At 38.9% G+C, this 13,634-nt stretch overlaps 1 protein-coding gene across 9 annotated transcripts in view; it reads right to left on the reverse strand.

The window, feature by feature from the left end:
- MIB1 (MIB E3 ubiquitin protein ligase 1) overlaps window positions 1–13,634 on the reverse strand; it is an 83,195-nt gene that overhangs the window by 17,015 nt on the left and 52,546 nt on the right. For 8 of the 9 annotated variants that reach the window (XM_080380427.1, XM_080380426.1, XM_080380425.1 and 5 more), the window contains 4 exons: window positions 9,453–9,585; window positions 9,003–9,089; window positions 6,070–6,231; window positions 425–606 (listed from right to left, as the gene is read on the reverse strand). In XM_080380427.1, coding sequence (XP_080236553.1) covers window positions 425–606; window positions 6,070–6,231; window positions 9,003–9,089; window positions 9,453–9,585 — 564 coding nt within the window. The remainder of the gene's footprint in view (window positions 1–424; window positions 607–6,069; window positions 6,232–9,002; window positions 9,090–9,452; window positions 9,586–13,634) is intronic. The other variant, XM_080380428.1, reaches the window with a different exon arrangement.

The following is a 13,634-nucleotide window of genomic DNA, read 5'->3' on the forward strand; positions in this document are numbered from 1 at the left end:
CTGAATCTACACCAGGTTATACTGGGTGTTGCCTATTCCACTCTTCAAAACTTGCATGGACAAAGATTCACAACCTTCCCGGGCAACCTGTCACAATGCTTAATTATTCTTTCAGCAATTCCCCCCTGCCTTTTCTGGGATGGTTTGAAGTCCTACCAACCTCCACCTGCACACTGCCACCTTCCCATTCTCCTCCCTCCCATATTAACACGTATGGAAGTCCTGTTAAGACTCGTGTAAGTTTCAACTATTGTATTTGTAAATAGCATTCAATGTACCATAGAAAATAAAGAATTCACTGAAAGTCAAGAATAAGTTTGTATGTTTTAACACTATTGCTAATAAAGGCACAATGTTTTAAATACATCAGTTAATCTGTAGAGAGCAGGGATTTGAAAATCGCGTATTTTATGAATATACCAACCTGACTTTTTCTTTGTGACATTTAGCCAATGCTTTGCAGAGGCTAGGATCAGGGCAGAGATCGAGAGGAGACTGACCCTTCTTATTACGAATGCTGAGGTCAGCTCCATTGGCTGCCAGGAAGCAGGCAATAGATGCTGCACTCTTCTTCTCTGCTCCCTGAGTGCCAAGTCCCATTATTAACTGAAAGAAAACAAATATGTAAGCAACTTGAGAGACTCTCTGAACATAAATACTCTGCCTAAAGGAAAATGACTTGACACGCTCACATGCACATACACACACACAAACAAATGTATAAATCTGTAAGCCCAAAGAAGCATCCTGAAATAAAAATCAAAACAATCACATGGCTGCTTGATTTTGAGTCAGCTATACCCAACTTTCCTTTAAGGAACTAAAATTCAGCAAGGAATAGTTCAGCTATTGAAACATTCAGTCTCCTGCACACCTATACTTAGTTGTGAAGTGGCTGTCCTTCTATATAAGCACTGTAAAGGGCAAAGTCCCAGTGGGTACATTCAGAATACACTTGAAGTAGACTGAAATAGCTGAATTCAAATAAATGCTACCACCACCACACTTGGACTGAAAACATAGCTGGGCAGAGAAATGAATGCACACTTACTTTTAATCTAGTGAGTAAAGCACCTGCCTAAGAAAGCCTTAATTTCAGTTGTCTTCTCAGCCTGGAGGGATTTAAATTCACATACCTGTCCTCCTGTCCTGATCATGTAATGCTCCTTTGCCCTTTTACAACTATTACTGTATTTCTGTGTTAGTGTACCCGTCACACACAATTCACAAGACCAGACAGAGAAGTGAAGAGAGAAGGCTCACTACCGTAGCCCAGGACAGAGAGGATTCACCTACTCTGAAGCATTCTGGGCCTACTCCCAAGAAGTTTTTGTATTAAAGCTTGATTAGATAAAACATGTAAAGTATAATGCACACTACACACATCACGAAACTGCTGGCACCACTAAGAATCCCTCAGCAAATTACACTAGACTATATTCAAAGGAACAGCTTTGGCACAGCTGGGACAGCTCCAGTTTGAGGAGTTTTAAGTGCTGAATTGCAAAACTGTAAAGGCTTCGACACTAGGATAGAGGCAGGATTTTGTACGCACCTCTTTCCCATCAATTAAGTGCCTAACTTGACTAAGGTACATCTTTCTACACCACTTTCAGTTTGTACGATCTATCCCTGCAGCTGCTTTTTTAAAAGCTGGGTATCAAGTATCACCCCTAAAAATTACGTAATTTTGGCTGGATTAACAACCATTTAGCATTTAAAGAACTAGATGTACTATTTTAGACACAATCAGCATACAGGAATAAATTTAAAAAAAATAGATAGGTGTTACTGCAGACCTAAAGGTTGCATATTTTCAAGTCTGAACTACGAAGAAAAGTTTTCAAAATCCCTCTAGTTATTTCCCCATCCCTCAGAGGTGACTTGTGAAGAAAAAGGCTTTGTTTGGGTCCATGTCTTGCAGCACATAAAGTATGTATTAGAAGTTTTTACCCTGCCTTGATAACTGCAAAATTATCCTTCTCATCACAGAGCCACCCAGTTTCCTAGGGAAGCAATTTTATTTTTAAACATCAGCCTATATGTTCTTCTTCTAGTAAGAAGTTCTTATATGAGTAAGTACTACTGAGGTGCTACAAAACTCTTGGAAGGTCACTTCATTAATTCAAAGATACTCATGGTCCTGCATTCTTCCCTACAATCAGGTAAGAACAGTATAGCTAGAGAGACTTTGTACCAGGAAAACCAGTAAGTTAGAGAGAATTTTTTTGTGGTGTTCAGATCACAGAATTTTTTTGTTTATAAATTCAGATAATTTTTCTGCATCTCGATTACAGCACTGGCTGAAGCAAAGCTGAGATTTTAGCTTCAGCCCGGGTACCTTGGCCCATGTCAGTAATCCAGCCAAGGTACCACAACACCCAGTGAAAGGCGATTTGCTCAGAGGTTGGCAGAGTAGATGTTTTTTGAAGGCATGTCTACATGAATAATTTGCTGCAATCCTTTCTTATTTGCTGGGACAAGAGTTCTCCTGCCGTTCACACTTGGACCTTACGGGCTCTATGAGCTCTGAACTGTTCCTGAAAAAAATAGCTGTTGTACCTGCAAGAGGAAAATCAAACACAGATTGTTTGCTTCAGTTGGTGTGGATATACACTGCACTAAGACTGGCTCCTCCACCTGGAACAGCCATCAACATTATTCAACAAAATCTTGAGTCCTATAAGACTTCTGGTGTGCTTGTATGCTTTGAGAACATCAGGGCAATGCTGCATCCCATAATGCTTCTCTGGTAGTCTGCAACATTTCAGGCACACAGAATGGGAAAAAAAGGAAAACCCAACAAAAAAACCCAACCAAAAAAACCTGCAAAACGACCACGCATGCACAAAAAACACCATTATGTCTTGGTGCCTAGTATGGCTGCAGCAAGCTTCTTGTGGAGGGTGCTAGCCCTGAGATGCATCAACACAAGCCAGACCCAGCCAATCCACCTGCGAGGGAGAAGCTTCAGTGTAATCCACACAAACAGTACAAGTATCATCCAAGTAATTGTAACTATGGATGTATCTTTGAATCTGTAAACACCTAACTGACTTCAATTAATTTATGCCTGGATTTAGACAGTGGCCTCACTTTGAATCTTAAAAGAAGTTTAAGGGTCTGAAAGATACTTATATTAAAAGAGATAACACTAAACAAGCCTGGGGAATAATACATTTATTTAGGATAAGTAGTACCCTAGACCAAGGAACATTGCCTCTGTAATAAAGCAACTGAAATTACTTTTTTGTGGTGGTGGTGACTGTAGTTTAGAAAATTTCTCTTCCTCCCAGCTGTACAATCATTGCAGTGTGCTGGATGAAAAACTTCAAAATTAGTTAATGAGATGAGGTTCACTGCTCATAGTACTTGAACATAGAAAAGCTTTTCAGATTGATACTTAAAATGTGTAGGGCTTTGTGTACTATCAAGACTGCCCAATACATGCATTTTAAATAGGCTACCGAAAAAGCAACAGAAGAAACCTGACAAAAGTTCTTTAGGTATTACAACGGCTTAACAGTGACATTCAGAAGGAACTACCAAAACCCAAAAGCTAAATAATTCATTTCATATAATTCCACTTATGAAATATGTTAATGATATCATTAAAAATTATTGTTTCATATTTTAAACTGTGCTTAAAGCAAAAAGCAAAACCGGCAGAATTTCAATGAAGCTGCTGTCCAACCAAATTTTCCAAATATGAAAAATACCTAAAATGCAGCATATGAAGTTTCTGTTCTCTTTCAGTTTATTCAACTAAAAAAAAAATAAATAAAAATCATTATTTGTTGAAGTACTATACTACAAAAGGGCATCCTATAGGGCTCAGCAGGTTGATATATTCAAGACAGCAGTCCAAAGTTAATTAAAATTTAGCCAAGCAAAAATGAGCTCTAAAATACTAAAGATTTACATATCAGATTTGCTATCCTTCAGACTAAACAAATCTCACGTTTCTCCATCTTTAAAGGAATTAATAAGAATTAAAAAAAATACAGATTCCATCAATTTAAGTCTTCAGATTCACAAAAAGTAAGCCCAGACTAAATTATTAATCCTCTTTATCCTCTATTATCTATCACCTGTATGTGCAATTCTACTCATGACATATTACAAATGTGTCCCTGGATAGCTTTAAAGGTCCAGATGCCTGGACATGTTTTAGCAGCTCATATCTTGTCTTTTTGTGATAGACTATTTTGGGTCAAAGGTGGCTTACTCTTAAAACTGTTTACTGGTTAAATCTAGTTTATAGCATTTTTACATTACTTTTATCTAAATAAAGGTAGATAAGTACAGCTGTTGTTCTGATTTACTATTTTGTACAAAACATTTTCAAGATTTCTGCTGATCATTTTGAAAAGTTTTGAGATATGTTTTAACCAGGCTTTACTCCATCTTTTACATTTCAGTCACTTCTTACGTTGCTGCCACATAAAATTAAAATAAGGAAGTTTTCAACTCTTCTCCAAGGGCACATATCTTCTCCACACCACTTAAACCTCTCAAATTTATTAGCTATGCAAAATTTTTCTCTGCACCAAAACAAAGTGGGGGGGACAGGTGGGACGACAAAAAAATCCAACCCAATAGTTTGATCAAGCCAACATAGGAAGTACTGGTTGATCGTGATTTTTTTAAGCATTAGGCAATTGTTAGGCAAACATACAATCATGCAGGGAATTGTTTGCTGTGGCATCCTCCCTCCCACTTTTTTTTTATTAGTATTTTAATAGAAATGAACTAGAAGTGTAATTACTTTTTTTAAAACCAAAGATACATCTGAAATGAAACTAGAAGAAAAACTTAATTCTTTGAAACATAAAATACCCCAAAACTAAAATTTAAACAGACAGTAACACCCACACACACACACTTCTTGTGTTAAAAAACTCAAAACACAACCATTCTAGTTTCATTGTGGATGCCACTGATAAGATGGGCAACAGAGAAACCGACTGAATCAGAGAAAAAGTATTATCTCCTGTTCATTCATTTCACAATTAAATACATGCACACAAAGTATTCTGGACACCTCTCAGAGTCCATTTCAGATCATGGAAACAGCTGAGCTGCAATTGCTTTCCTCCTCTCACTTTAAAGGACACAAGCATTTTCTTACATATGCCAGTCATGTTTTGAATCTCTTTTCAAAGCTTATTCCAGTGTACTTAATCAGTGAGATTAAGGAACCAGTCTGAAAAACATCAGTTGTACAGTGGAATTACTGTTTTGAAACTAGTGGGGTTTTTTTTGAATGAAACACAAAAATCTTACCACCTACAGTTAGAATTAGAAAAATATCATGACACTGGTAACCAATGATTCAGCAAATCTGATCCACTGTTTTGTTGTGCATCTCTAATATTTAAAGAAAGATTGTTGTTTTTTCTTAATCCAAATCACTCCAGAATTTTATTTCTTCTTTGCCTATCAGCTAAACTATAAACCTTATCTTTGCATATGGGGTTCACACAGGTTTTCAGGTGTAAGCATTTCTTTTTCCAAACATTTTGAAAACATTTTGACCTTTATTACCTGCAGTTTCCTTGACTACTTCCTTACTACAGCACAACTTCTGAAATGAACTCTGTCAGAAAAATATGTAACAATAAACGTACGAAGATTAAGAATGCCTTGTTCTAATAGAATACACTTTCAGAAGGTTATAGAAGCAGCTAAACAAAGCTACGAAGTCATGCAAGATGCTGAACCACAGAAAACACTTTTAGTCTTATTCTGTACTGTCATACTGTTTATTTCTCTTTCCTAAAAAACTACTTCTCATTTTTTGGCAGTCATACAGGTTCACTACGGAAGACAGAATTGTCATAGTATTTTGAACAAATAACCCTATTTTTCTTTAACAAAGATAATGCCTACATGTGAAAAGCCACATATAACAGTATGATTTTTGCCTACACTGCACTTTAATGCAGAATGCCTATGTAAACTTATGCTGCCAAAAACCAGTTCAACAGTACAGAACTAGAGAAAGTAGACAAATAAAGAGACAACTGTACAGGAAAAAAAAGGAATAAATAAATGCATTTTATTTACTGTGTTCTTTGATGGCTCCCAAGCAGTATCTACCTTGCCCACATCTTGCATATCTTGGAGTTGGCGGAGCTGTGACAGGGTGTGGTGTCTCAGGGCTTCATGCAGGGGAGTATCCCCATCTTTATCCTGAATATCCAGCTTAGCACCTGCACGGACTAAAAGCTGAAAAGAGAGAGAACACGATTTAAAATTCAAAAAAAGCTATTTATTAATTTTAAAAGTAATTTCAGGAAAGTAGGGTTTAGGATGCTTTAGGACGTCCAAAAGGGTTATACTTTTATCTTGTTACAATTCACAGTTGAGTTTGCTTGTATTTCCACATGTGGAGCTCCCCCTCAACTGAAGCATTTATCTCTTCGAAACATCAAGCTTTTTTCTGCAGAAGCCTAATTCTTGCCTGTGCTGAGGAAGTGCTACAAAAGATGCTATTTTAGAGGATTCCTTCTACCATCCAAAGCCTTTAATTCTTACAAGATAGCCTACAAACAATGTAACACATTACAGCAATATATCAGAAACAGAACAAGCGAGCAATACTTTAGACATGTACATATTCTTTACTATTACGCTTCAACGACCTCAAAAATCGCCACTTCCACTCCATGCTAAACTTTACAACTTAATTTACAGTAACCTCTCAACAGCAAAGTAGTTAAGCACGCACTTAGGCCTGCCCTTATTCAGCAGAAGACATAAACCCCAATGATATTATTAAATACTATCTCAAACTTCAGAGAAACTGTAAGACTCATCTTTAAGGCTAATTTTAGACACATATTCCAGGTCACATGATATGAAAGCAAGCATAAGGCTGCACAGGCCTTCCTATTCATTTTGTCTTTGCATACAGCCATCCCATAATTCAATGTCCCAGAACCTTCTTAAATACTATTAAGAAAAACCCCAAAACTTCCACACACGCTGACAAACTACAATTGCTCCTAAAAATTAAACCCTGTCACTGTTGCTGTTCAGAAACCTGTAGATAGAAGCTGAGGCTTTAACTTTAGTTTTGAGCTTTTGCTGCTCTGCAAAATTCCGATTAGCAGCAGAAGCAAAAGGCATTGCCTAGAAACAGGAATACAAGAAGGGGGATCTCCCTCTTCAGAACCTATATGCTTGCAAGGATCTCAGCCTCTCAGAACCAAAGAATCTCAGTGTCTAGAAAAGGCTAAGAGAAAAATAGCTTGAAAGAAATTCAGAACTTAAATTTTCAAGGAAATATCTGCCTGTCATTGACTGCAGCTTACCAAAGCTTTCCCAAACTCTTCTTCCACAAGTAAAACCAAGAAAACCAGCTAATAGTTGCAACAGTCTCCTCCCCATCTTCTTACACTCTCTAAATAGACTTACTGTGACCCAATTTTCTTTCTCATATTCATATCCTGTGTCTGCCACTAGTAATTTACTGCTTAAGAGTTTCTCCAGGAAGAAAATCTGGAAGAGAACTCTTTCCAGAGCAACTGGGAATCCTTGGCTACCATAGAAATTCAAAGCCTTTGCAAAAGTTATAATATATAAATATGTAAAGAAGCAGCAAACCACCACCCTTTGTCACGGGAGCAGGGCTTTTAAAAGAGCCCTGCTACCTTTGACCACTATTCCACAGATGCCTGAGGGTACAACCCAGCCCTGGAAGGTATCCAATAGGAATTAATTCTGAAATACGGAGCCAATGTGTTCTTTGCATGGCTGCATGAGCTATTTTAGGACTTCTCAAAGTTAATCCAACTCTGAAGTACGGATACTCTACAGGGACATTCTCTGATACATGCACATCAGTCCAATACGCATACTGTTCTTCTACATGCCTACCTTCCCGCTCATCTGCTAGATTAGTATTGTATTCCCAGGTACCGTGTCAGTTCCAGAAGGGCACAAGAACTCACCAAATATAGCTCCCAAATAGCCTGCGGGACGCAAATGACACTGACTCTAGGAAATCATTCTTTTGGTAGCAAGCAGTTCCAGATATAGGGCCATATCACATGTTTCACTGTAAGGGGATCACTTCCATCAGCCCTTGGATATGGAGAAACCTTATGGCAAAATAATGCTAAACAGAACCGCAGATATAGGTCTGTGTAAGGGGGACAATTCTCTCTAGGCCTGAATAAGAGACAGTTTTTAGTATAAGGTGACTTACATTCTACCAAGACAAATTTTAAAGATTTACACAGAGGGCCAAGGCCAGGCTGATGTATTCACTCACAGGGAGCATCCTCTACAGCAGTGAGTGCTCTCTCTGACCCTCAACAGCCCACGCTAGCAATCCAAACACTGTCACATAGGTCCCATACGGACAGTGCATGCAGGCCACAATGGGCAAGCCGTGCTGTACTGCCATTTCCTGTGCCAGTAACAGAGTTTATTTAAATTGAAGTATTAACTTTTGCAGCTGCGCAGGCAAAGAACAGAAATAGCACTGCTTTCACTGGTAAGGTACCTGTTACTGCTTATAGCTCTCCCAAGCTAAGAACAGGGAAAGTTACACTCAGAAGACTGAAAAGTAGGTAAACTCATGAGAAGATCTTTCACTTAGCTACAATTTGCAAAAGCTATGAGTAAGAGTAATTACTGATCAGCAACAGGCATCAAAAATACAATTTGAAGGTCCCGTTACAGGACTGCAAGACTTAAAACAAGTAACAGAGCAATACATTCTCCCTTAGTCAACCAGGAGGGATGCTGGAATTGGCAACTGCATAGGGGAAACCATAACGCTCATGTACAAAAATTTAGCATTCCCAAAACATCCTTTGTATTACCACCTGACTTTCTGGGCAAGTTGGCATTGATGATACAAATATTCAATGGCTACATGTTGTTTTATCATTTTTCAAATGTTCATGAAGTACCCATGTCTTAACAGCTACAATCAGCTTGAGTCAAGTAACATTAACCATACGGCTTAATGCAAGTAAGATACTTACCCTAACAATTTGTGTATGCTGTCGTTCAACGGCAAGGTGCAGAGCGGTTTGCTGGTTCACGTTCTGGATATCCAGGTTAGCATTGCCCTGAACGATATTCAAAGCATTAGAGCACTATCATCTACATTCAAGGCAGTCCATTAGGGCAGTGAATATGACCCTGAATATGACTCCTAGTTTGGAGATTTGAGAGCAGAAGTGATTAAGTACTTTTACAGTTCACTATACCAATGCTGATCTGTTGAATCAAAAAGTATCAAATTTTGCAGTCCCTCTGCACCGTTAGGCCATTGTAATGATCTCAAGGGAAGTCTGACCTTTAGAGCTCACCACGTGTCTCTGCTCCACTGCTTCTGCATTGCGATTGCAGGCATCAAGCAGCAAACTATTTTCACATGAGATGGTTAAATGAAGTGTGACATTTAAATCCTCCTGAGAGGAGAGTCCTACCTGATGCACCAGAAGTTCAGCCACTTCCACGTGATTATTGAGAGCTGCCAGATGCAAGGCAGTGTAACCATCATCTTTCTTCTCATCAACAATCCATGGTCGTGGTAACTTGGACAACAATACACGCATTGCACTGAAATAAACATGCAGAGATGGCATAAATGGACCTATAATGTATTTGTTAAATGATCACGGGACAACAGTAAAACAATATTCATTCTCAGAACTACAAAGTAAGCTAAGCTAACAGTAGTATTTTTTCAAAAAGGGAGTGGGTGAAAAGCTATAGCGACAGCTCCAAAGTATAATAATTTCATGTTCAGTTCCTTCTAGTTAAAGCATACAAACAAAGCATACAATACCCAAAACAGACTGTGGGCATCACAGTTTTTCAGAAGAATGTTATCTAGCACTAAAAAGTTCCTTAAAAAGAGTATTCACACAAATTCTGAAACATGGACAATGGAATTGTTCTCCCTCAAAATCCTTATAGCAACCTTAATTATTTAATGAGCAAGTTTCACTCTATTAGATTTCTTTATGCCACGGGCTGTAACAGTTAAGACTTTCAATTTCTGAGATGAAACTGGAGTACGATCTCTCAGGCACAAATAAAATGGATGCTGAAACTGTACAGTGAATATTAGTGGAGTATTTTTGTGACAGACAGTGGCTGAGTATACTCAGTTTAACATACCATGGTAGTGTCTAGTATTCCACCCCAATTCTATATGTGCTTAGCAAGATGCCTACCAAAGGAAGGGGATTTATTATCTTTTATCTCCAATTCAAGGGCAGGGAAAAGCAAATAGGTATTAAAGCAGAGAAAAATCCATTAAGTCCAAAGGCTGCAGCGGTAAGGCTATTAATAACACAATGCTAGATAAACAAATTGCTCAATCTTATATTCTCTCAGAAATCAATTTTCCTTAAGTTCACGTGCCTTCACTTAGTTTCTGGAATAGGTAAGTAACCAAACTTCATGTTTCTATTGTCTTATCTTTATAAACAGCACGTGCAGCTCCCTTACAACAGTTCCTCAGACACAAACAGAAAGCCAGAGACTACTGTAATATTGTGCCAGGACACCTCTTCTGTCATCTCACCTTTCCCTACTGTCGAAGCAACACGCTATTTACAGGAAAACCAGAGCTTCTTCATAAAAGTCAAATATAAAAATCCAAGTAATACTAGCTAATGCAAGTGGAACCACTCAGTCACAGAATGCCTCGCACAACAGATACTACAACTGAATTACACAGTTCTTCATTAGCCACCTGATATTGAAAACACAGGATCTCAATAAGCCTCATAAATATCCTCATAAAATGAGCCTCTCAGCTTTTACTTAAAAATATTCTCAACAGATGAGTGCACTGTCAAGTAATAACTGAGCTCCTAATTAATTCCAATAAATCTGTTACCTTGAACATCCACACCGCATCAGTGCTATTCAATCCTAAGCTCTCCTTTAGAGTAAGCCAAAGGGTTTCCTACAGAACAAACAAAAAGCTGTGGTTCGGTGGATAGCTCACTCCAATGAGCCCTCCTGAAAAGTAGAAGGTAGGCTACGATGAGGTAGGCTACTGTACCAGTAAGTACCTTCCTACACACTGCTTGGATGCTGTCCTAACAGACCCTGACTTCTTAAGCATCTCCATGTTCTCCTGCTACTGCACCGAGTACGCAACATAAATCCTCACTTTCATACTTAACGCACCATCCTGGCAGTTGCAGTGTAACAGTTACTTTCTTTCTCCAAAGAACCAGAACTAAGCTACTGCATCTCCAGGCCACAGGATCACACAAGGCCCACAGGAGACCCATGACCAACTAACTGCTATGCGGAGCATCCACAGCCAGGCTGCAGGTTTGACCTCTGCAGCACGGAAATAAGCATTTGGCCAGCAACCAAACGCATTTTGCAGTCTGTAGGTTGCCTCAGACTTTTTAGACTCCACCATAATCACAGCTTTCTTGAGGTAAGCAAATAAAAAAGAAACCATTCTCAACCTCTTAGGATTTTTTGTCTTCCTGGCAGGACTAAGCTTCTCACTTCCTCACAGTCCAAATCACTTAAAACACAGCAAAATAAGACAGCAACACTTAGCAGATTGTACAGTACTCATTGTGAACCATTGCTCAGCTTCTATTCATAACACCTTCTACAGCTCTGTCGTGTGCTAGAGAAAGACTTGAATATTTTTGAGGAAAAAAACCCTAAACACCAGCATTAATTCTTTGAGAGATTCACTTACGCAGGAGTTTCCAAAATTAAGGACGTAATTTAGAAAAATACAAGTCACCAAAGCTTTATGAAATGTGGCAAAATTAACAATGCAACTAGTACTTGTTTAACACCATTTATTTTGTAATGAAATTATGTATTTTCAAGCCTGGGATATAAATATGTCTCTGGTTCGCAACATCAGAACTGTTTCTAGCTGCCTTAGAGAGGGAACAAGTCTGGAGCACTGTGGTTTGCATCGTATCTGGACTGTATCTGGGCACACCACCATCAGCTCTTCAGAAAGCTAAGCTGATGCAGAACACACCTCAGGAGCGCACAATACCAGTGGCACAAGCAGCCAGTCTACTTTCTACAGTGGCTTCCCTCAGGATATCGTACTATGTAAGCTCTTTATCCTCACCTGCCAGGCTCCAGGCTTCTGAAGACCCTGTAAAGCTCTAGAGCAGGAGTCCTCACACTTTTTAACCAGGGGGCCGGTGCGTGGATGCAGTGGCAGGCAGTCATCTGCGGCTGCTTGGTTTCCCCCCCAACCCCCGGCGGGGGGGTCTGTAAATACCGGGGGCCGGATTGAGGACCCTGGGGGGCCGTATCCGGCCCACGGGCCATAGTTTGAGGACCCCTGCTCTAGAGTATCTACTGTGGATCATCTAAAAAGCATTAACAAAAATTACCTGAAAATTCCTTATGACTGACAGAAGTGATATGACCACTGTGAATGACCAGTAAAAGGCAGGACAACAACAACCTAAGGAAAAACCCAAGGTCAAGAAATTTGTTTTACAACTGCACTACAGCTATGGGAAGGCACCTACTCTCATATCTGTAACTACAGCCAGCTTCTCTCCAAGGTAGCTCTAGTCACTAAACACAGAGCTGTCCTAATCAACTCAGATGACATTTTATATCCTTTTCTTCAGTAAGGAAATAAGGAAACTGCCAGCTCCACAAATAAATAAAATTTAAAGTGCATTCACACACTTTAACAGATGCATCAAGAAATGAATATATTTCTGAAACATTATTATTGCCATTTAACAACTCTCATCTTTGAAAGAAAAGAAGTAAATTGACTTAATATTTTGTATGCTATGAAAAAAACTCATTCATCCTAATATCTGCAAGAGCTCTAGCTGTACTAGATCCTCTTTCACATCTTTTCCTATTCAGTTTACTGTCAAATACCAGGAAAATTTTCAGCTGAAGTTCAACTGTAAAATATTTGGGGGTATCTTGCTTTCATATAAATGAGATGCCTGCTACATTTTTGGATGCTTTTAACATGTATTGGTACTACTGAAGAAACAGAAGTACCAACAAAACAAACAGCTTCTGTGTGTAATAGATCTTTATCTTACTTTTCACAGCAAAGAATCAGAGGGCCAGTAACTACTCCTCAGTTGCTTCTGCCTATGCAAGTGGAGACCACATCTGTCTCTCTTCCAGACTGTGCTAAACTACTGGGCAGCAGAATGGCAGGATGGTTTTATGGCAAGACCCCTTAAAATTGTGCGAGATACTAACATGCTACAAATGGCAAATTGTTGTATGATGCTCAGTGGCTGCATCCTCCTTCTCATTAGCTGAAAAGTAAGTTCTTCCAAGGCACAAGATCCTTCACTGCAGCCTTCCTTCCTACAGCTATTCTATTTTGCAGGATTTTCTAGAGCTGCTGCCAAAATTTTGACAGCTAAGTGGCTATCATTTAGAACAATACTCACTGGAACAGGCATGCATAGTATCATAAAAAGTCATATTAGTGAATTAATGTTGCATGCACGTAATTACACAGTAATTTCTGATTCACTTTTCCACACGAAGTATTAAAGAAGCCAAGTTGTACTGCTCCATTTTAGGACCACAACGCAGAGGAGTCCTGAAAACTTGTTTTCATCTTGTATACAGTAAAACAGACCACAGACTACTTTCACTTT

This window comes from Falco punctatus, assembly GCF_963210335.1.
Source record: "Falco punctatus genome assembly, chromosome: 3".
NCBI lineage: Eukaryota > Metazoa > Chordata > Aves > Falconiformes > Falconidae > Falco > Falco punctatus.